Genomic DNA, 24,731 nt, shown 5'->3' on the forward strand with positions numbered 1-24,731 from the left:
AAGTTTCTGCCTTAATCTATGATTTGTTGGCCTAAAGCGTTATTTTTTAGGTAATCTGTGATTTAATAGTGTAATCTGTGACATTCTTGCTTAATTCGTTACTAGCTTATGTTGTCTTAGATTTAAAGGGGTAATGAAAAGGCAAGTGGAATTAATGCACTCGAACCTAGAGCTTTCTTAAGGACATGTGTAAGATATTGATTTCTGAATGAATTTCAGGAATATTCTTATTAGCATGGCCGAGACATTTCTTAGCTATCTGGAGTTTAGAACATTCACAAAAGGAAAAGTTAATGAACCTTATTCCATCTATTCGTCCCGACAAGTTCTGCAAAAGTCGGATGTTCTCACGCTTATTATGGTTGAGTTTTAGTTCGTTAGGATTCAAGTAAAAAGGGACAGTTAGGGGCAGCTTAAGTAAATAGTCTGTTTCATTTTATTAGGAACTGGGTAGGTAAAGGTAAATGTAAATATCGTTTGGATTTTGATACAATTCCGATGAGTACTTTCTTTTCTTGCTCAAGTAATACACGGTTCCTTTTATTGGCATGAGGTTGTCAATGTAGACATTAAGATTTATATTGGCCAATTGAGTAGTCATCATTTAAAAGTTTGGTTTAAACGACTTTTCAAGTTATTGATCCTGAAAAATTTCAAACTACAAACTAGCCGAACGCATGCGCCATCCCAAATTATAGACGCCCTAGCCTAGCCGAAAACCTCATATTCGTTTGCATCGCCTGCCTAATTTCTAAGTTCAGTCGCTTATCTCGCAAGTAGTGTTCCAGCAACTTCAAAACAACGATTGTAAAAAAAAAACTATTGTTAACATGAGCCCTTATTCTATTACTTCGACCAAATCTTTGGATTCAAATGAATTTTCTAAAAGTAGTTTTATAAGTGTTCATTCTTTTACGCGATTAGAGGGAACCACTTTTAGAGTTTAATATTATCAGAACTTCCTAGTTTATTAAAAAAATTCGGAGCTCGTTTTGCACCATCGACCTAGAGTTAAAAGCAAAGTGCGTAAAACATTACAATATTTTGCAATTTTCAGCGATTTTTAACTTATCATTTCACGAATTATCTCGCGATAACTTCCAAGATATGACCATTTATGATTTTATAATGCGGTTTATCTCAACAAGTCTATTGATGAATTAAAAAAAGGTTTCGGCGGTGAAGAAAAAGCAGTTCTGGCTTTTTAAAACCATTTTCAGTCATGTCCGAACTGGTCAAAGTACTTCCACAAAATGTTTTAGGGAATGCACAAGAGCATAGCTTTCAAAAACGAATATTTTGAAAATTATTTAGTCATTTCTGATCATAAATTTTCGTTTTGAATTACAATTTCTCGAAACTATCAAAACAGTCTATAAAATGCATGTTAGCCTACATTGAAAATATTAATGTTTACGAACAGAAAACAACTTAAGTTTTTCCGTGAAATGCACCTACAGCAGAAAACAAATGTTCATATAAATGATTATCTAAATAGGCCTGATATTTCAGCTTCTGTATGCCTTTCAATAATATAAAATAAAGAGTTCCCTCATAAATCTATTTTCTACATAATTTGACACGAAAACACCAACAACAACAAAATTCAATTGCTCATACCTAATGCCTCCCATCTGACTGACAAGACAAAAATCCTTGGTATTTCCGTTTTGCGGTATTACAACTTAATTCCTCAAATCTAAAATCACATAAAAAATAAAACATTCAAAACATACAAAACATACAAAACCCCCAAAGTAAAATAAACAACCAAATCACATACACATCATAGACCAGAGTGCGGAATTAATTATTCTCCAAAGAATCCCATAAAGGTTTTTCGTTCTAAAAACATGCAAAAAAAAAAAAATGTTCGTTTCGTTTTATTTTCTTGGGCTTCGGCTAGACTATGAAATTGTTTGAACAAACTGCTGGTATTAATCCAAGCGAATAACTCGGAGCTAGTGGAATTTTTAATAATAAAAAAAAACATACACACACACACATTTATTATCAATAGAAGTACTTGTATTCTAAGATTTATCGTGGTTTCTTGATATTAGCGATGAAAATAAAATAAAATCAAATATATTTTTTTCCGAGGAGTTTCAGGGATATGCATTTATTTTTAAAACACTCCCCAATCTGGTCATGTTGTGTATTACGAACAAAGACACTTTAATGATGGAAGAGCAGTCTCAACACTCCTCAGTCCTCACCAAACATGCAACTCTGAAGTATTAATGGAAAACAAAAAATGATTCCAGATAAACGAAATGAACCGAACAAAATAATATTTTTGTGGTTGTTGGTTGCTGGCTGGTTGGTTGGGGTTTTGCTGAGTTTTATTTTTATGGCACAACTAAAATATACGGTTTATTTGAAAATTTAATCTTCCAAACAGCCAGCTAGGAAAATAATAATGGAAACGATGAAAATTATCACTTCCTCACTTTTCTCACCCTTCTTCACCATGACGATGATGATGATGCTCACTGGGTGTTTTGTTTTTATATTTATTTTTCTTCTTCCTCTAAAAGACTAGACTATACGCGCGCGAAGCTTACTAAATTGATCTCATTAATTCTTCATTAGCTTGGAATCTCGTTGATGTCGAAGTGCAGCACAGCAGCAGCAAGAGCAACAGAGATACTCTTTTGTAAATTTGCATACACGATTAAAATTTTTAAAATACATGCATGATATCGACAAATGAATGAAGTCGAGAAAAGACGAAACGCATTTTGTAAATAAACAAAATTGAATTGTTATTATTGCAGTCAGTGTGGTCAGCGTTTAAAATTGAAGTTTGGAAAAAATATAGTTTTGATAAGTTGCATTTATCATACGCATTTACTTTAAAGTTACTTGCATCGTTCGTTTGAAAATCAAACTTTAAAAAATAACTTTGAAGACCATCAAATACCCGACAGTTTACATTTGAGCTATACATTAAAAAGAATTGAACATAAATAAATCTTGGCCTTTGAGGTTCTAAACGTAGGTAATTAACGCGCTAAACATCTAAACCTCTTCAGATCACTACTGGCATGCTTCTAGTTAAATGCATGATAAAACCTGTCTAATTGAAACCTGGAACCCTGTTCTAAAGGCGATAGCATACGATGTTACATTCAGTTGACCTTAGACAGGGAAAAATTCAAAACCGGAGGTCTGAAGAAGTTTCCTAAGGTCAATCTGGCAAACCCAACATGTGGAGCCATAGTGTGAAAAAGTAAAGTTGGAGAGTAATGATCCCATCCAAGATCATGATTATCATCGATAATGGAGAAAAAGAATAATGAGAATAGAAGAACACCTTCAACACATCTCTTCTCCAACTAGAAAACAAGATTATTGTCAACCCCAAGAAATGAAACCTTAGTTGAAATCTAAAGAAAAATACCCTACTTTATTTTCACATTATATGAGTCCTTGCTCGATGTGATCCAAAATCCATCATTTGATTATTGCACAGAAAGAAACTTTCCATCTGGTCTTTTAGTAGATTTGCAGTTTTTGGAATTTATTTTGCGGACCCTGCGGCCATCTTTTAAGTATGTAAGATTTAATGAGAGCAATATACACCATTGACCTTGCAATGAAAACACTACTATTTCGGGCATTCAGTTTGATTTTCAACAAACAACAGCTGAAAATTTCAAATTTTCAAAGATAAGCATCACAAATGGGTTTGTTGAGTTAGTTATAAGAAAAACACAAGGGTAAGCCTCTGTGGTTTAATTTTATCCTTCAAAGAATTTGCATGCTCCAATATACTTCGTTTTTAATATCAGGTCCAAAGTATTTGAACTTTTCACGCTTTGTTCCATTAACTAGGTGAAGAAAAAACTGATTCAATTAAAAGTCTGTCACCTTTACTTCAAGCAGAAATTCAAAGACCAAAGTCAAAAAGCATTGCACTCAAAACGCTTCTCTGTTAATTGGTGCACACCAACTTTGATTGAGAATTTTTCGGAGTCTCTTGACATACTTTAATATTCCTATGACAATCCGCACCTAGATTTTCAGGACTCCACTTCACATTAGGGCTATCCATATCAGTTCACGTGAACTTTTAAACTCTTTAACTTGTCTATTCGAATCGAAATGCTTTTCTTGGGGATTTTTCACTGTCACACAAACTTTATCATAATATCAGAAACTTTTTAGCAATTCGACTGTTAGAAACCATAGTGTGGGAAACTGTTCGTTCCAAAAACTTTCAAAATATTGCCGCCAACTAGAGAGATTTAATATGTAGGCATGTCTTCATCTATAAGAAATTGGCAAAAAAATTCCCGATCATTTCTCCTCCTTAAGTGGCAATTAAAAGAATAGTCCATCGTTTGTCGCAGTGGTAGGAGTTTGAAAAAAGAAGATAGACGAAAGAATTCCATCGTGCTACAGACAAGGTTTTTATAATGTAAAGGAACCTATTATGTAAGAAGCTTTAAATTTAGATACATGAAAACCGATATGAAACCACTCTCGTTTGATACTGGTTTGAAACCTAAGTGAAAATAAGTTGCAATTGCAAAAAGAATCGAATCAAATGCTGCGGGCATTGACCGATTTAAAACAAAAAACCTTGAAATTTTAACGAGGTCACCAAACACCTTTCCACCACTTTCTCAATTTCTTCAAAAGTTTAAATTTAAAATCACAACATTCAAATACATACATAGTACAGATTAGATGGTATCAAAAATTAACAAACTGCCTAGAGTCCAGAAATCTCCTCCATTCATATGTAAATTAATATTCACCACGGTGAGCGCCAAAGCAACTTAATCAACTTGTCTGGGTGAAAGTAGTGACCGTAGTTGCCTACTGAATCAAGCTTAGTTATCTAGTTTTTTTTGTTGTTGTTATTTGTGTTTTTACTTTCCTGTTCTTTAATTACTGGCATAATTTTTTCATTTATTTTTTTTTTGTTTTTCATTAAAAAAAAAGTAAAGAAAATTCACTTTTCAACAACAACAAAAAAAATAGTAAATAATTATAAATTGCATTTCCTTTGTTATGTTTTCAGTTTGCGTGCTTCATTAAAATCGCGAACACATTTTTCTTATTTTCTTTCTGAGGTTTCTTGTTCGCCACTGCCAGCGAGCAAGCCAACCATTTCCGGATCTTCTTCTTTGGCGGACTTGCGGACTTCCCAATTTGAACACTCTCAACTGAAACTAAAGGCATTGCTCCTTCATTGATTTATTTCATAAGTTTTTTTTTCAGTGAAGTAATCGCTTGACTTTGCGCGTCTGCGAGCTAGAAATGAAATGCATTTTCACTTTTTTATTTATTTATTTTATTTCGTTTTTTTAATATTCTCGTAAAATTTCTTTCATCTTTCTTCTTAGCCCAATGTCCATCCAATCCGGCAATGCTATGTCCACTTTGCGTGGTTGCTAATTGATATAACGAGCAAAAATAAAGAATTTAGCAAAAAATTATGAGTGTAGCTGGAAGCGGATGACGATGGCGTTGTTTTTTTTTATTTTAAATTAAATAAGTGCTCCAAGAGAGTTTAAAAGGAACGAACAAACATGTCCCGACGTGTTTCATCCTACGATTTGTCGTTGCCGACATTTTTCACTTTTAATTCAATTTACGCTCTTGAATGCACCTAATTATACGTGATAGGCAATGTCTAAACTGAATACGCCTACGTGGTTTCATTAGGGATAACAATTACTTCAACAAAAAAAGGAAGAACAAAAAAAAGAAAATACGGAGAAGAAAAATTGTTGAAAGACAATGACCGTGGTGCTATGCAATAGGAGTTTCGTCATGACGAAATTCATACAACAAAGAATCAAATTCTTTATTGACAGAATGAACCATCCAAGAGCCCACCCTTAAGAAAAATACTCCGAAGCAATTATTTCATTTTTGAAAATCAATTCGGAGGTAGTAAGGAATTTCCAACAAAGTAACATTACAAGTCTACTGCCGTCAAAGACTGGCTGCAGCAGGTAAGTCATTAATAAAAGACTCATCGTTTCTTAATTTAACACACTACTACTGTATCACTATGGTGATCCAATTAACAATGACGAAGGATTTTTTCGATTTTATTTTTTTGTTTATATCTTTTCACCAAGGATTACCACAGATTATAGTGAATGGATTGGATTGGCATTGTTATGAATGAGTTTACGGTGAAATTGAATTTTATTTAACAAACAATTCAAAGAGGAAAATTCTTTTCGAAGGCGTAGACGATGTTCTTTGTTAGAAAATTTTTTAAAAATATGAAAGACATTTTGTCTGACATATATGATGAAGAAAGGAGCAATGCAGAATGCACGTGCAATAAAGAATGGAATAAAAATAGATGAATTTTTATCCTTCAAAGATAATAAAACCCCATAGAATATTGTTTATCTACGTTTTGATCACGTTTCTTTATGTAGGACAGGACAAGACTTTATCTGTAATTCGGATAAGCAATTGCCTTTTTCTGAATTGAATTGAATTAAGACATGTATGTGCAATGTACATGTATGTACATGTGTATTTACATTGAAATTGTTCCGAAATGTTTTGGATTCATACATTTTTAAAACAAATTTCGATTTCCTTAAAAAAAATCGAATGTTTTCAATAAATTATGTTCGGCATATTGTTTTTCACAAAAAAAAATTTAAATTATTAAAATAAAAAAAAAGCGTGTTAAAAGATGTTTTAAAGAAAAATGTCCAAAAAGACCAAAAAACAGAACATTTTGAAAGTGTATATATTATATCCAATTCAAGCCGTATTCAATTTTTGTGACTTTCATGGTAAAAGATAAAATATATTCTTTTCTCCTTTTCAGCTACAATATCTATAAATGCTCAAATTAAAAAAATTAACTACCTATTTAATAAAAACATCAAAAATGGGTTTTTTCTCTTTGTTTGAATAGTTTTTCTTAATTTTTTACAACATTTTAAAATTAAAATATTTAAAAGCATTAATATCAATCGAAAATTTAATTATCTACTAAAAATTTTTAAATTCGGCTTTTAACAAAAAGAGTCAAAAATTTTGAGGGACCTTCAAAATTATTTTGTGTATCTGTTTACCCAAATAAATGCACCGTTATCTTTTTATGAATAAAAACACTCTTGTCCCCCTACTGTTAAAAGTACTTCGCCCTATCGTCAAAAGGCTCAATTGAACAGCAGATACTGATATGCGAGTTTTGTTCTCCTAAAACCAATAGAGGATATCTCCGAAAATACTTATGTTGTATTGAAAAAATTATTAGCCCACATCCAAAAATTTCAAATAAATTGAAATTAATTATTTTCACTTTTTGTCTTTGTTTATGTATGCATATAAAATTAAACTCCGGGATTTAAACTTAAATAATTGATTACAAATATTTAAAATTCCAAAAATGCAATACAAGAAATCCTTAATTAAAACATTTAAAATAAAATAAATGAACAAAATTGTTGGACTTGCAAGACTACAGTCGATTCAAAGACATGTGAAATGATTCAATTTTAAAGCCATTCACACTGCAAGTGTCTATCAAAGGGGACAAATTCTATTTTATAAAAAAAAACTCCACAAGTCTATATAAGCAAATGTATTAAAATATGGTAAAGCTGCATAAACTAATCGAACGTGTCTTGCATTCCTACGTGACAAACATATATTCGTTAAACTTATCCAATTCAAATTGAGTAGCAAACAAGTTGGGTCTCAGGTTGAAGTGTTTAAACTACATACATAATGCACCAAATCAATCAAGAATTTACAAAATTTCAATTAATATTATCTTTTTTATTTTCGGTTCCAAAAACAAAAACGAAAAACAAAAACGAAAAACAAAAAAAAAACAAAAAAAAAAACAATAGAAAACTTTTTCGGCTTCCGTTGTAATACATAAAGGGAAAAAACCCAGTACGTGACTTTGGCTAGAATATTGTATCGTCTTCTCTATGATTTCTTTCCAAATCATTTATTTTTGCAGCAAGTTTTACTTTTTTTTTTCTTCATGTTCACTCCAAGTGTTATGTTAAGGCTTAAGGAGCAGATGTCTTGAGTATTTTAAATTTAAATGAAAGACAGATAGATAAGATCGCTTCTCAGACAGAATGTAACATTGTTTATATAAGCAAGCCAACAAGCAAGAGAATTCAACCAAAGTCAGCAGACCTTATAAATCAAACGTGACTGACCATCATAATTTGTTGTTGGCGAGGGTGTATCATTGTACCAATATAAACATAAACATACACATAAATAAAAATGAAAACTTATTTATATCATGCGGCAATGATTTTCCACTGCACACAATATCTGACCTTGTGCTGGAAATTAACTTGATATTATTATGCACTCAAGAAGCGTAGTTGGGTTTCAAGAGTGACATTGAGTGCCGGTTAATGTACTCGGTGACTATGACGACCAATGAAGACGACAACCACGAAAGACGACGACGACGACGACAAAAAGGAGCCACGAACCAAAAAATAAACGAAAAAAAAAATGTGAAAAACCAAAAGAAACGTGGAGAAAGAAAGTTGATTGACCCCCTGGGATGTTTGTCTGCTTTCCCAATATTCGAAAGTGAGTACTTTTTTTCTGTAATTTAACATTCGACAGATGGAAGTTTTTTTTGTTGTATTTTGAGTGTTCAGTGTACAAAAATAGATAAATAGAAAGACGCTCGTAAAGAAAATGAATTACAGTTGGTTGGGGTGGTTCATTTTATCGATTTTAACTTGGTTTTGATGGTGGAATTCTTGACTGTCCAAAACATGATTTTATCTTAGAGTAACGATATCAGTGTGCCTCTATTGTTGCAATTGGAAATTAATGTTTCGAATTTAAAAGCTAGTTTAGATGAAATCCATTTATCAAGAATTTTGTATAGCTCTATCAATTCATCCGTTCATAAGTAAAAAGATTATATCTATAATCAAATAAAAAAAATTGAGTGCAGACTATTTGAGGTACACAACTACTAAAATTTTATACCTTACGCTTTTAATAAGTGGTAGGGTTTGTTTGGACACTAAGCAACTTTTAAGGTTAATTCTAATAATAAATTGGCCGCAAGTCAATTTTAAGTCAGTTTTCACATACCAACGTTTAAAAAGGGCGATTCGACAGCACTATCTGCTTGCACCTTTTATAATGATTTAGTTAAATGTTAGTTATTAATTCTGTTAGTTATTTTTATTTCGTACTGGTTAAAAAGTGTAAAATCTTCTAACACTAATATCTGATCATATTTAAATAGCAGATGTTTTCTCTAGATCTTCTCTCGAAAAGTTGAATTTTTTGAAATATTTTTATCTTAAACAAAAATAATAAATGTGTCGAAATATTTCTTCGAAATAAAAACAAACACAAATGCATAATTATTTGTTATTGTTAAGTTAGCAATATTAAGTGTTCTCACTCATTTGGAACGCAAAATATAAACTGGTGAGACTACTCATTATTTATTATTCACCTAGTTATTAGATAGAATAAATACATTGAGTACATATTTTGGAATAAACAAATAAACAAAAATATTTAAATGAATTATTCTCTTTTGTGGGATCAAACAATTTTAGGTAATAAACAATAAGTTCAAGAATTTACGAATATATATGTACCTATGTACTTTGAGAATTTAAACCAAACAAATGCATTATTGAATAACACCTTTGTTTTTCTTTGTGGTACTATTTTGCTATAAACATATTTATATAAGAATTTTGGGTAGCTTAAATTTTTTTGATTTATTATCTATAGCAGAGTTTTTTCTTAGTAACTATTACACAAAAACAAATCTAATGAATTCTTGGCTAGATCTAGTCCTAAGCTAGGATTCATGAATGGATGGGCTTCTGTATTAAGTACGCCCAAATGTATATTTAACATTTAACCTTGCCTATCACTCGTACGATGGTTTTCAAGTCCAAACCCAACCAAAAGTAACGAAAGTAACTCTATAGAGTAGGCTTGTAGACTGCAGTTTTTACGATGATTACACTGATACTAATCACTAAGTCAACAAATTCACCCTTCTCGGTGACTAGCAAGAAAGATAAAGGTTAAAAAAAAATTCAGAAGCCAGTTCTCCCATACTTTGACTTTATTGACCTTTATATCTTTTGGTAGTCATTTTAAGGTGGCGAACCTAAGATTTAAAATGACTAACAGAAATTTAAATCACTATATATTTGGAAAATTCACAATAGCAGAGCTGAAAAAAAAAACCGTAAAGATTTGGTAAGACCAAGTTAACAAATATTGAGTGCCCATAAGATTATTTTTTAACATTTTTTAGTTTTAAAATAGAAATGTTGTATCTGCAGGCAAAAGCTCTAAGATAATGATCGGTGGAAATAAAAAAAAAATGCGGTTCAGATCGTAGTAATGAACCGGTAGCAAAAAAGTTAAGAAGGTTCAATGATTATTGTTTTTTATTATACAGTAGACTCTCGCTAACTTGAACATACGATAACTTGAACAATCCAATAACTTGAACATGCTATTTTCTTCAACTTTTGTATTGCTGATTCTATAAGTTGAACAATTAAAATATTTGAAGATCTATAACTTGAACAAATGCAATTTTTTTCAACAGAAATTTGAATTTCCTCAATGTAGTAACTACGTTTGTGATTGCGTTTTGTGTCATTTACATTAATTTATAAAACAAATTGAATTCATACAAAAACGAAGACTTTTTTAAATGTTCCAGTTACTTGAACAATCCAATAACTTGAACAAGCCTGGTTTAGTACGTGTTCAAGTTAGCGAGATTCCACTGTAGTTATAGGAAGTTAACCCTTTGCTTCCTAGTGGTTTCAGCATGAAAGATGAAACCACCTATTAATTACTTTGTTAGTGTTTTTTTACTAAAAAATGGACTTCTCCTTTTGTACTCTCAGCTCAAAACATTCCTTATACAATGTTATTACTAGTACAATCATTGTTTTTTCATTTTAGTGTGTAATTAGAAAATATCAAAACTTTTTTCAAAATATTTGTATTTTTTTTCCGGGAACAAAGGGTTAAGACAAAGGAATCTTTTATATGGTGTCTTGAACAACAAAAATGAAAGGGAGATTAAAACTTGTTCTTTTTTTTAATGTTAAATAACTCAATAAGTGGGCAATTCCATGGTAACTCACGTTACATTCACACAAATTTCCAATACATAAATCATTTGTTTTTTTTTTTTGTCAAATTTTAATATAAATTGATACGAAATTACTATCCATGAATGGAGCATACATAACTATTACTTTCATAATTTACTAAAAAAATTTTCTTTATTTTAGCATTTGCTTGGGAAAAACAAAAGTTTGATGGTAACTCAGGTTACAAAAATCGGACACGAGTTTTAAGAGTCCGACAGTACCTATGAAGTTTTTCTGTGAAATTAAGAATCTTAATTTGTTTTTAATGAAGATTCCATACATAAAAAATTACAAGCTTTTAATATTAGTGACAAAACCAAACATTTGTTCAATATTTCGAGGAAAATTTTTAAAATATTAAGGTAACTCACGCTACATTATTTTGGTAACTCATGCTACCTCCGATTTGTGGTTGCAAGAGTAAAGAAAAGATGCATTTTCACAAAAGTTTTTATTAAATCGAATATTGTGTAACGAGGCTTGCTAAAATGTTAATTTGTTTTAGCAATTACTAGGGGATATTGCCATAGTCACTATTAAAATCATCTTGTTTTCTGTGGGCTTGTTTTTTCGTCATACAAGTGAAATTCTTCTGTAGCGGGCAAGCTTAAGCTTTAAAAAGGCTCTAAGATTATTTATACTCCCTCAGTCGTATTTATTAGATTTTTGTATACTTATACACTACATAACGTTTTTCAAATTGTTGGAAATATGCTTTATTTAATAAAAATAATAATCACATTATTCGCGGTTAAGACAATCTACTCTTTTGTATACGTTTGACAATTATAAGACAACAATAAACAAGGTTTTTGATCACATTTTCCAAATTTAAACAGTTGTATAAAGTTATACAAAGTTTATAAATAAGGGGGCCTGAATTTAATTTCTATCCATAAGGGAATACAACAAAAAAATCTTTTCTTGCAACTTGCATAAAGAGTTGCCGTCCGTCGTGTCCACTTTTTCATGGAATTACCCAAGTACTTAGGCATTATTATTCTTTCTTTTTTTATTTTTTATAATTTTTTGTAAACAACGATTTGCTCTTGCATAAGAAAACTATTTTGTTAATTTTAAATTTTAACTTTTTTCTTGTTTTTTTTTTTTTTTTTTTTTTCATATTTTATAACTGCTTATTTTAGGCAGTTCCAATCGCTAATCTTGTAATGATATTTGTATAGCTAAAAAATGAGTCAAGAAAAAGACCTAAGACCATTTAAAAGCTAAGTGCCCTGAACTAGTGTAATAACTTTCACTTTAAAAAGATTAATTAAGTTAAAAAAAAAAACCATCGACTTTCTTCTATGAGCGCTATATTCAAACTTTAAAATTAAAACTATAAACAAAGCTTCGAATAAGGAAAAGTAAATCCTAGCTTGCAAATATAAAAAGACAACTGTCATATCAAATGATACGATGATAACTTAATATTTTAACTTTAGTTTATTGATTTAATATAGCTTTTTACGGCCTTTAGTCTATACAAAATATTTGGCATTTCATCCCGGTGGAGCTCACTTGAACTCATCAGTTGACTTATCGTGAGACACATTGTCACTCATTTCTTCAAAAAGTTCATTAAAAACTATTCTCCAAGGAACAATTAGGAACTTCTGGTGACAAAATATTAAAACCAAAAAAAGCTACAGTTAAGCCCAAAACAAAAAATATTCAAAATTTAACTCAAAAAGCATTTAAAAAGTAGAAAATAATATTTATATAACTCACCATCGATCCTTTTGCTTCACAGTTCCTTCATTTAAAAGGAAATTGAAAGTGAAAAAAGAAGTATAACAATCATTAAAATCCGTTATGCGTTTTTGTTTTTTCCTTCTATTACATAAATCCATTTTATGTATTTTTAAATTGATATTTCGCCACTCAGCAGCACCCTGTATACAAAATTTGTTTTTTTTTTTTATATTTTTCTTTTCTTTTTTTGATTTTGTTTTGAATCAACTACAACTTAAAAACGAAAATGCACTTATTTTTTATCTCTCTCTATCTCTCTATCATAACTTAACACACCCGTCTCAAAACCTTTTTAGCCGCTTTAATATTTGGCACCAAAGCCCTCGACTCACAACAATCATCTAAAAATGGATGACTCAATAACTCATCAGCTGTCGCTCTCTTATCAACTTCCACCTGCAAACATCGATCAAGGAAATCTTGCAAATTCGGTGTCAATTTATCCCAACTCTTAACATCTGGCCGACCATTGGCAGCAATCAAATATAAAGCTCGCAGAGGTGTCTCATACAAATATGGTGGCTGACCTTCAATCATCTCGATGGCCATTATGCCAATCGACCAAATGTCAACCTTCTTTCCATACTTTTTGCGTGTCACCACCTCCGGAGCCATCCAATAGGGTGTCCCAACCATAGTCTGCCTTTTCTCATCACCCTCGATATTAGCACAGAAACCAAAATCAGTCACTTTGACTGCTCCATCCATTCCCAAGAGCACGTTGTCTGACTTAATATCCCGATGAATGATTCCTTTGGAATGAAGGAAACTAATGGCATGTAAGACCTCCCGACAAACACACGCAATCTGTCGCTCCTTCATCACAGTCTCAGTGACAACATCAGTCAATGGTCCACCATCCATATACTCCATTATCACCCACAACTGGTCTTCTGGCTCAAGCAGGTAGGCATCTAAAAAGTTAACTAAATTCCGATGATTAAAGTCTTTCAAGACACGAATTTCTGTAAGAATCAATTCCTTCGAGGACTGATTCTTCATGTCGATTGTCTTCACAGCCACTTGTTGGTCAGACATATTATCGGCAGCAATAAAAACCACCCCGGAAGCACCCTTGCCCACTTCCAAGGTCGTCTTGTATCGATCCCGTGGATTGTTTAAATTACAAATCAATCTAAGTTCAGCGTAGATCTCAGCGTCATTCTTCTGTTCGCGTTTTTCTTTTGATCGACGTAAAATACTCTCATCTACAGGCGCATCATCCAAATTGGCATTGGCTTCGGCAGCCTTGATAATAATCGTATCAGTGTTAATATGTGAATTGGCCAATCCGGATGAGATCATTCGCAAATCTTCAACTCCTTTTTGGAGTTTTTTATTGCTATGTGTGATTCTGGGCTTTGGCTTTATCTCTGGCTTCAGCGAAGGCAAAGTCATGCTCTTTTTAGCTGGCAACGGAGGTGGAGAGGACGGCGGAGATATTGGCAAACATTTGACTGGCGATTTGACGGGTGACCTCGTCTTAAGCTGTTCATTGAGCATTGAAGCATTGCTGCTTGTATTGCTACTGCCACTTTCTTCACTGCTCGTTTCAAAGGATTCTAGCGAATCACCTAAACTATCTTGTGATTTGTGGGCATTTTTAAAATTGACATAATTCTCGATTTCTTTAGATTCTTCGTGAATAGCTTGTTCGGTTATGAAAGGCTTAAAAACATCGGGTTGTTCTTTTTTCTTTATCGAGTAATTGTAGAATTTGACAGCTTGATAGGCAGCTTCAGGATCTTTCTTTTGTTCGTCCTGTGTGATTTGGTCGTTCATTAAGCGAAGCCATGGCGTTGGTAAGCCTTCCAAATCGCCGGTAAGTTTGTTAAGCGACACATGAACGTGACGTTGGAAATCAGTTGGAGCTCCAATTTGTGATATTTGCTCTTTGTTGGGTTTGAGCCAACGTTTAATGGAATGCATTTTGTTTAGTAGTTTGTGTGTGGACAGACGGAAAAAGTGCGCGAGTCACTTTAAAGGAATTTTTTGTTGTTATTTTGAGAGAAGAATAAATTTTAATTAAACGAGTGAATCATCGCAAAAATTGTATTTTCTCTCTTTCAACTTTGTGCGTTTGTGTGTTCGTTTGTGTGTTCGTTTGAGAAATGTCAAAATTTTAATGTATGTGTTGTGATCTCTTTTGCTCTTGTTTGGGGGAGGATCTTTTTTTACCGTCACTCGTGATTTATTTCATGGGAAATTTTTTTTGGAAATTTCTTGTTTTTTTTGAAATTTTTTTGTAAATTAAATAAAATTTATTTTTTTTTTTCTTAAAATCGAAAATTTCCACTTTCACTTTTTACTTTGACACATAAACTGGGTTTTTTGTATTTTTTTTTTTTGCAAAATTTATATCACAAAGATAAAGAACGGAGAAGAAAAATACACAAGGAGACAGAGAAAAATTTCGCTTGTTGTTTTTTTTTTACTTTTTTTTTATTTTATAGGAGTGGCACTTGATGTTTTTTGTTATCAAAAGAATTTTATGTTTTTTCGTTTTATTTGAAATAATTGATTGATTTTCAAAATGAAAATGCAATAATTATGAGGAAAAATTGTTATGCAAATTATAAATAATAATTTACATTAATACGACACGGATGGAAAACAAAAAAAATGTAATAAATGCGCGACGAGACAACGTCTACGGATAACTTACTCAAGGCGATTAATGGAAATTTAATTTTTTCAGAAATTTATTTGACGACGATATGAGATGGAGTGAATGGGTCAGCAGTATATTGTGAATTATATAGTTGGCCTTTGTTTGCTTGAAGAGTTTCGTTAAATTTTTTGACAAAGGAAATTAAAAATGGCTGCTGGAAATTTTTGTTGAGTTTTTTTTTGCTGGTAAGGTAGTGGGGGAGAGCGTTCGGGAATGTAATATATTTTGTGAAGAAATTGTTTTGGGTTTTCCATTGGGATTTGGGGCATTCCATGCAAAATGGTAACTTTTTATAATTAGGAAAAAGAGTAATAGATGGGATTTATTGCAATGAAAAACTTCTTTAGAGGCAGAAAACTCTTTACCAAGAGTTAACAAGTGTTTGCGAACTTAAATCCTAAATCGATATTCACCCAGCCAAACTTGTCATCAAGTTTTAAGCCTGGTACGCTGCTCGCGCTAAATTTTAGCTTCCATACAAATTATCGAAAATTTTTAGCCGAGATAAAATGGATCCCATACAAGTTATCGATAACTTGTATGGGAATTTTATCTCAGCTAAAATTTAGCGCGAGCAGCGTACCAGGCTTTAAGTTAAAATAAACGCTTAAACGTGGTTGACTTAATGTCGCATACGTTACGCAACGTATGTATCTAATTTCTGGTAACTATATTTGAGGCGATGAGAAACAAAACTCGCTATATCCATTTTTTTCAAAAATGAGATTTTGATGCACATTCATAGAGTACCTATAGGGGTATTCACGATCCGATGCAACTGGTCTTGTATCATTGCAAAAGTGCAAAAGTGTAAAATTTTACAACACTACAACAACAAAAAATTCGGATTAAAATTTTACAACAGTCTTGCACTTTTGCTATACCCTAGACCTATTGCAAAATAAAAATACAATAGAGTAAAATTATTTTTTACAGATGGCAGCTCACCGTCGCGTCGCCCATGATAAACAGTTTGTCTTTTTTATTCTGTTTATGATGGTTGTCGGCTTGTCGGTACTCATGTCCCGTAATTTAGTTTCTTTTGATGTAAAATAATTTGTGAAAATTAATTAACAAAGAATTAAATTATAAAAAATGGAAAAAAAAGAAGAAGCAACCGTGGAGGAACAACCCTGTTAAAAAAAAAACATCATGGATTTCATTCATGCTTCAATATTTACTATAGATAAGAAAAGGGGCGTTCACGATCTATTGTAAAAAAATAAAATTTTACATTTTTACTAGGCCTGTTGCACCAGATCGTGAATACCCCTTATGTATCATTGAAAAGTTTTGCAAACTAGTTTTGTAGAAAAATTATTCAAATCCCTTTCAAAATTCAAGTTAAATATCGGGCTTTACTACTAGCCCCATATAAAACTAGAAATGTTTTTTCGGTTTTTCTCAAAATTAATGATTATGGATATAGCGAGTTTTGTTTCTCATCGCCTCATTTGTTAAACTGCGACTTGTGGACGCTTCATTACATAGAAGGGATAATCTTAATCGATCTAAAAACTGTTACGGCACTTAACATCTATTTCAAACACCAAAAAACATGCAAAAATGTACGTTACAATGGAAAGCTCCATTTGAGGATTAAAAAAAAAAATTTTCGTTCCTAATGGTTTTAAAATGTTTTTTATTCGTGGATGTATTGCAGGGATGAGAATGCTAAGCCCGAAAAGTTGAGCATATTGCCCCAAAAAAAACGAAGTAAAATTAAACAATGTGTACCATATTATTTTTTAATTTGGGCTTTTATGATCTGTGAATTTTAAAAGCAATGAAAAGACTAATGGTGACTTTTCACGAGTCGATTTTAGCCGCACGATATGTCGCAAGGCTTAAGTGGACACGATTTTTCTATGGGGATTGTCACTTTAGCCACTTGCGGCTTACGTTCACACGAGTCGAAAAGCTTCTGAAAAAAACAAAATAAAAGTTAAAACAAAAAAATTGTAATTGTATTTAAGGTCTAGTAAAATTAAAACCCCTGAAGATGTTGGCAAAAATCAAACTTAACGTCGGGAAAATTAATGGATTAAGGTATATAAAAAGTCAAAAAGTGAAAATTTTCAAACCCATTTTGAGACAGATTTTCCGAACACAAAATTAAAAATAATGATGCAAAAAGCTTATTTTTTGGTTTAAAAAACATTTTTTGTTGTTTTTTCCAAGACCAATTAGCGCTAGAAAGAAATAAAAAAATTACTTTTGTAAATTTCCCACTTTTTTACTTTTTAGGTCATTGTAGTTTAAAAACTCACAGATCATAAATAATCCAGTCAAATAAGGGTTTAACCTCGGAATGAATGTTAGTAGAAATTTTTTTTGCTCAATATCTTCCTTTTGCCATTCTATAACATATCTCAAAAGTCTAGAAAAATCTCATGTCCGCTTGTCGCGATTTCAAGGTCAAATCGCGAAATGGAGATTTTCAAAATTAGCAAAAATAGGCTATGGTATTATATACACATATGATACATGATTTCAAGGTATTTTTTAATGCTTATTCCAAATTTAGCATGAAGATTTTAGAATCCATCATTATTAAAAATCAAAACAATCCATTACAAAAATTATATATACCTACGAAATAATGGTATTTTTTGATGGAGCGGCAAATTTTAGGATATGCACTAGAGAAGATTCTTGTTCATCTTAGGAAAAAGTGCTAATAGGCTAATTTTTTCATTTTAATCTTTGTTTGGATATTCTTTAACTACCCTCAAAAATCTAAACAAATCTCATGACCGCAAGTCCTAATTTTCTTGGTTTGAAAATAAGGTGCAGATTTTAAAAAATTAATAAGAAAAGTTTAAATTTTTATATGTATAACAACATAAGCGACATGATTTAAAGGTATTTTTTAACACTTATTCCAATAAAACTCACAAACAAGTCAACCTGACCATCCCTGAAAAGTAATGCACCTTATTCATGTTGATCTGACACAAATATCTGAAGTGTAGTTTTTCAATTTTTTAAAATCTGCACCTTATCTTCAAACCAAGAAAATTAGGACTTGCGGACATGAGATTTTTTTAGATTTTTGAGGGTAGTTAAAGAATATCCAAACAAAGATTAAAGTGAAAAAATTAGCCTATTAGCACTTATTCCTTAGATGAACAAGAATCTTCTTTAGTGCATATCCTAAATTTTGCCCCTCCATCAAAAAATACCATTATTTCGTAGGTATATATATTTTTCGTAATGGATTGTTTTGATTTTTAATAATGATGGATTCTAAAATCTTCATGCAAAATTTGGTTCATCTACCATAACTTTTAAGGGTTTTTCGGCAGTAAGTTTGCAACTGTTATAATAATATGAGTTGACAGATGAAAAACAGGTATAACTTTTTTCAGAGATGTTAGATTGTCTTTATTTTAGATTTTTTGGAATCAGCATTAAAAAATGCCTTGAAATCATGTATCATATGTGTATATAATACCATAGCCTATTTTTGCTAATTTTGAAAATCTCCATTTCGCGATTTGACCTTGAAATCGCGACAAGTGGACATGAGATTTTTCTAGACTTTTGAGATATGTTATAGAATGGCAAAAGGAAGATATTGAGCAAAAAAAATTTCTACTAACATTCATTCCGAGATTTACCCCTTTTTTCTCCTTATTACTGTATTAAAAAGCCCAAATTAAAAATACTCAATATTTATAGTTATTCTAACTTAATTAATAGGTGTGTTTCTTTTTTATCTATATAGATTTTGCACAAAAAAAACGACATCGGGATTTTTGAAATCCATGCAAACATTTGGACCCACTGTACATACAATTTGGCAGCTGTCTGTAAAAAATGTTGTTTTTTTGAAGTGAAAACTTCTTTAGTATCGTAGTGATTTGAAACAAGATAAAACGAAAACGCGACACGACTTCAACTTGTTATAACTTTTTTGTTTTAATAGATAGATGAATGAAATTTGTACTGTAGATAGGTAATTAAATAAATTATAATTGTACAAAATTTCAATTAATTTCATATTGAGACGGAGATAACGGTAAAAAGATGTTCTTTTCCAACACACGTTATATCTTTTGATCTAGTGCACATAGAAATTTGATTTAACTTTAATACGCATGCTGATAACATAACCTTTTATTTGATATATCACACATAACGTTAAGTGCTCTACAAGTTACACAATCTTAAATTGAAAAAATTTAAAAATACCTCAAAACACCTGTGGAGATCTGTTGGCGATGAACAGCTACCAGTGTAGGAAGTACCGTTATCTCAGGCTGGAAATTCGACATGGTTGACTTTAAAAAATTCGAACTTCTGTTGTAGACATCTTTGAAATAAGATTTATGCATTAATACAAGGTGAAACAATAAGCTTTCACATGGTATACATTTTTTATAGGTTGTCAAACAAAAAAATTGATTTAATTGCATGAGAACATAAAAATAAATGTTTTTTTGCTTTTTGGATGAAATTTCATCGAGTTTAAAAAATTCTAGCTCTTTTTGTAGATATCTCATAAACTTGATCGATATATATATTTTGAGCTAAGACAACAAGCTTTCAGTTGATATAAAATTTATATAGGTTGTCATATAAAAAACATGGATTTGGTGATAGAATAAAAATAGGTAGATTTTTTCTATTTTATTTTTTTTTTGCAAGAAAAATGATTTTTTAAGGTTTCACTTCTACCACGTGTTAATTCCACACATGATTTTTTTTAAATTTTAACTCCGTAGTGGTTGGCTACTATACCATGATGGATGCAAACAAATTTTTTCACAAAAAAAAAAAAACAAAAAATATTTGTAGAGCCATGGAATCCATTTTGGATTCAAAACATTTTTTTCACAAAAAAAAAAAAAAAAAAAAATCATATGTACATATATTCTTAGCTATATTTTAAGACCATAACCATTAACATTAGTTGCGTCGTTCTTGTGTTATAAGCGTTTGAAGGTAGCCATATTGATTTTTTTTCGATTTTTTTTAAATCACACGTGGAACTTTTTATTTCCAATTTTTTGACAAAAAAACTTTGGTAATTTTATATATATATTTGTTCGACAATCTTATCAGTATCCATTTAAGACTTTCATCTGAAAAGTGCATTGCGTATATCTCGAAATATTAACATTTCAGTGCAACCATGTCAAACAAATTTTGATCATTGTTTTCTATGAGACCTTTTTTCAAACCTCATTTTCTCCGCTTTTTGTTTGTTAATATTTTTAGATATTTCTGTATAAATTATGGACAACACAACAATTAAACTACCTTGGCACAACTGTTTTTATCGAGAGAAAGTGAAATCTGGATAATTATCTGGATTTTTCAAATATCTATACAGATATCCCGACTAACAATTTTGATTCTGTAAAGCTTTATACATGCTTCTTTTGCTTCTATAAAGCTTTATAGAAGCAAATTTGTTAGTTGGGATAGTTGGTTTGTTTTTAATACGTAAATTGTTTTGATTTCAAATATCTCGATGTCGTTTTTTGTGCAAATTCTATATAGATAAACAAAAAAACACACTTAATATTACAACTAAAAAATTTGTTCTAATTTTATTTTACATTCATATAAGATAATGAAAACATACATTGACTAGATAGGCTACTGACAATCACAGTAGGGGAGACCGGGACAAAAGTAACATTTCTTACTTTTGGGGTTCCTGCTCCTGTGATTGTTGGTAGAGGTGGTAGTTTACTCATGAGTAGATCTAGTACTAGAATTAACACCTGAATCTTCTACTCGAGGAGATAGGAATGTGTACACACAGGGAAAAAAAATAGTTATTTTTTGTAACTATTTTCATAGTCACTTTATAGAATTCAATGAAATTTGGCAAATAACTATTTTTTGACAAAAAAAAAGTTACAAAATAGTTAAAAATGACTTACAATAGTCAAAATCGATGTTTATAGTTAGAAATAACAATTCAAATAGTCACATGCCAAAGCAAAATAGTTAAAAGTAACTATTTTGTATAGTTACAGAAAAATATCTTATCGAAGCGTATCTACCAGTGCGAGTACAAGTTTCAAGTCGTGTGGGAACAAAAATGGAGACTTTTTAAACAAGAGTCTCTATTTTCGAGGAAAACCAGTCTCAAATCCTAATTTTTTTTTCAGAGTGTTGCGTCAAATAAAGATAAGAAATTATTATTATAATTATTTTATTAATTGTTCAAAATTATTATCTAATTTTTCAGTGAAAGAAAAATCAAGGAGAAAAAGCTACAAAATCCGCGAGCCCTTATTTTTGCCGCTCAGCATGTTATTTCATTTGCATCATTAATTTCGGAGCCACGCTGTATAAAAAAACGATTCTAAATAAAAAAAAAAAAAACAATTTAATATTTATTTTTTAATTTTTAGGTTAGGTTTTTTATATAATTTCCCCTCCCGGATAAGCGGGGAAAAAAGTGCATAGTATATAGTCCCATAGCCCCTCCCCCCATCTGACTATTTAAATAGTCACAAATAACTATTTTAAAAGTTAAAATTGAATATTTGATAGTTAGTTTGGAAAATACTTCGATTGACTATTAAAATAGTCAAAAATAACTATTTTTAACTATGAAAATAGTTAAAAAAATAGTTAAAAATAACTATTTTTTCTCTGTGTGTAAAATGTTGACGATTATTGAATAGTCAGCAATAATGAACTGGTGTAATTGTTTAGTCAGCTATAGATTTGTTTTAATTAATTTTTATGTGTCCTAACTGTGGGTCACTGTGGCGTATGTGTAACTTTTTTTTATATTCAAAAATCTTATTGGTTAATACAAATTGTAAAAATTGTAAAATATAGTAAATAATTTTTTTATTTATTAATTACACTTTTTAAGAACCTTTTTCATTTAAAAATACCAACAATAATTTTGATCACCTTTGTGGGTCAAACACCCCTATGTGCTGCGCCCAGTTTGTGGTATTTGTTCGTTTTGAAACAGACGAAAGTCAAAAATAAACAAATAATGAGGTCTTGTAGTATTTACTCAGCACTATCTGATGACATCCTTAATTTTAGAAAGCAAACTTCATATATGTACATTATAAATAATGTAGAACAAAATTTCAAATTGCGTTTTTCTCAGAATGGACTTGTGCTGTTTTCCCATGAAACCTTCATTTAATCTTTTAAGCGCTGCCTGTTTACCCTAATGGCCAGTGTTTGTGTGAAATGTTTTGCTATTTTTTGTAGCGATATGGTGCCAAAGACCGGCAACAAAAGCGGACTCATCCACAAATTCTAGCATACAAAGTACTAGCCTAGCTTCTGACAAAATAATTTGCTTAAAGTTGTCAGTCAGAGTAGTGAACAAATCACACCAGTTCTGGTATTAAGACCTGGGGTCGAATCACGGCACACGATTACGATCATACGTTAACGTTTTAACTATTTCTGTCTTTATTTAATTAGTAGAAAAAGATAGGGACACAAAGCAACCATACCTTAACGAACGTATGTCGTAATTCGACATAATTTCGAATTATTATATTCTGACCTTCCGTGGCTTCTAAAATTATCTTTTTTCCATTTGATCTTGATTAAGAGCTTCCAAGGAAGAAAAGGGTAAAAGAAAACTAATCGATCTAGTTTGAACAGTTAATAACTCCTTTTATGAAATTAATTTTTAAAATGGATTGTTATTTTGCAAATATAGAGGTAAAAAATGTATTCTTTGAAAATAAAAATTTTGTAACAGTTGAAAATATATTTTTTCACCTCAATAGTTACAAAAAGGTATCCTAGGCTAAATATATTTAGTTATTGATTTGCATTAGCATTACTAAATTTAGCGCGTGCACGTTTATTAAATGTGCCCTTAATTATGAAAGTGGACTAAGTCACTCCTAAAAATGGCATCAAATCTAGCCTAAAAATAATTATTATTAAGTTTATTTGAAAGCGAAATTGCAGCAAATAAACTTCTTTCTTGCTCCTCTAGTGATTTCATAAAAGAAATATAATTAAATCGTTATAAGAAAATTATTATGTAAGTTTTTCTTCAAACAATGCAAAAAGTGACTTAGTCCACTTTCATAATCATAGGCACAAATATATATTATTTATTTATTTATTTAAAAGTAAAAGTAAAATGAAGTAAATATTCACAAAGCAATAATGAACTACATCTATCATTGAAATGTTCCTCATAATTAAATCAAATCTAGGGACTTAAGTTTTTAATAAAAGGAAATAATCTCTGCTGCTTCATTAATTTGTTTTATATTTCTGTTCTTGTTCTTGTCTTTGGTGATTCCATACGAAAACAAAAATAATGTTCTTAAAAAGAACATGTGGGGTACAGTTCAGTTCATTGATCATATGTTAAGTATTAATCAGGCATCATAAATCATTTGAAATTTAAAAATAGAATCTCCTCCATAGGCGCTTTCTAATGAGTGCATTATGAGGAACTGGTTACTCTTGAACGTTATAATTGGCTCCAAATCTACCAAAAAGGGAAAATAACGATAAAGAAAGACAAATTGAAGGTTCTTTATAAGAATTCGATCACTTCTTACAGAGACACATTTTATTATTCTTTTGATCAGATCTGAATAAAGAGATTCGACATCACTAATGTTGAAAGGTTAAACAAATTTCATAATAAATTAGCTGATGAGAAATATAGTTACAAATCTGATTTGAATACAAAGCAAATAAGACCTCTTGGCAAAGGATGCCTGGGTCCAATGTTTCACGCAAATCAAATCCGGTCAAGATGTGAAACCCCTAAAGAAAATAGCAAGGGAACGCCCCTGTATTTGTTTATGATCCTTAACCTTCATCTCTTGAAGTAATATTATTTTATAAATTCATCACCCCAAAAATGTTCATAACATATGTAGTTATGTATTTTCAGCAAGCTCCAACTTTAACAACAAACCGCAAAGTACTTAAAGGGGTGAATCTGGCACTTATGATTTTTTTTTTCTTGTGTTATGTTAAGTGATAATTAATATTATGGGATTAATGTGCTTTGTTGAATGCATGGAAGAGATTAATTTCTTAAATTTACTTAGAATTGGTGGAAACCAAAATTTGTATTCTAAATTTCTTTTTTCTTTAAAGATTCATTTCTCATGGCACAATTTTTTTTTTGTTCATACAAAAAATTATCTGCTCTTATTCATGACAATGGGGAGGTT

General features: G+C 30.9%; 1 protein-coding gene across 1 annotated transcript in view; it reads right to left on the bottom strand.

The window, feature by feature from the left end:
* The window catches only part of LOC129918425 (serine/threonine-protein kinase PAK 2), a 41,932-nt gene extending 26,346 nt beyond the window's left edge, over nucleotides 1–15,586 (bottom strand). The window contains exon 1 of the mRNA XM_055998947.1: nucleotides 12,876–15,586. Within this exon, the coding sequence (XP_055854922.1) occupies nucleotides 13,167–14,828 (1,662 nt within the window). The 5' untranslated portion in view covers nucleotides 14,829–15,586 and the 3' untranslated portion in view covers nucleotides 12,876–13,166. The remainder of the gene's footprint in view (nucleotides 1–12,875) is intronic.
* Between the last annotated feature and the right edge of the window lie 9,145 nt (nucleotides 15,587–24,731).

The sequence above is a fragment of the Episyrphus balteatus genome, chromosome 4 (genome assembly GCF_945859705.1).
Source record: "Episyrphus balteatus chromosome 4, idEpiBalt1.1, whole genome shotgun sequence".
Taxonomy (NCBI): Eukaryota; Metazoa; Arthropoda; class Insecta; order Diptera; family Syrphidae; genus Episyrphus; species Episyrphus balteatus.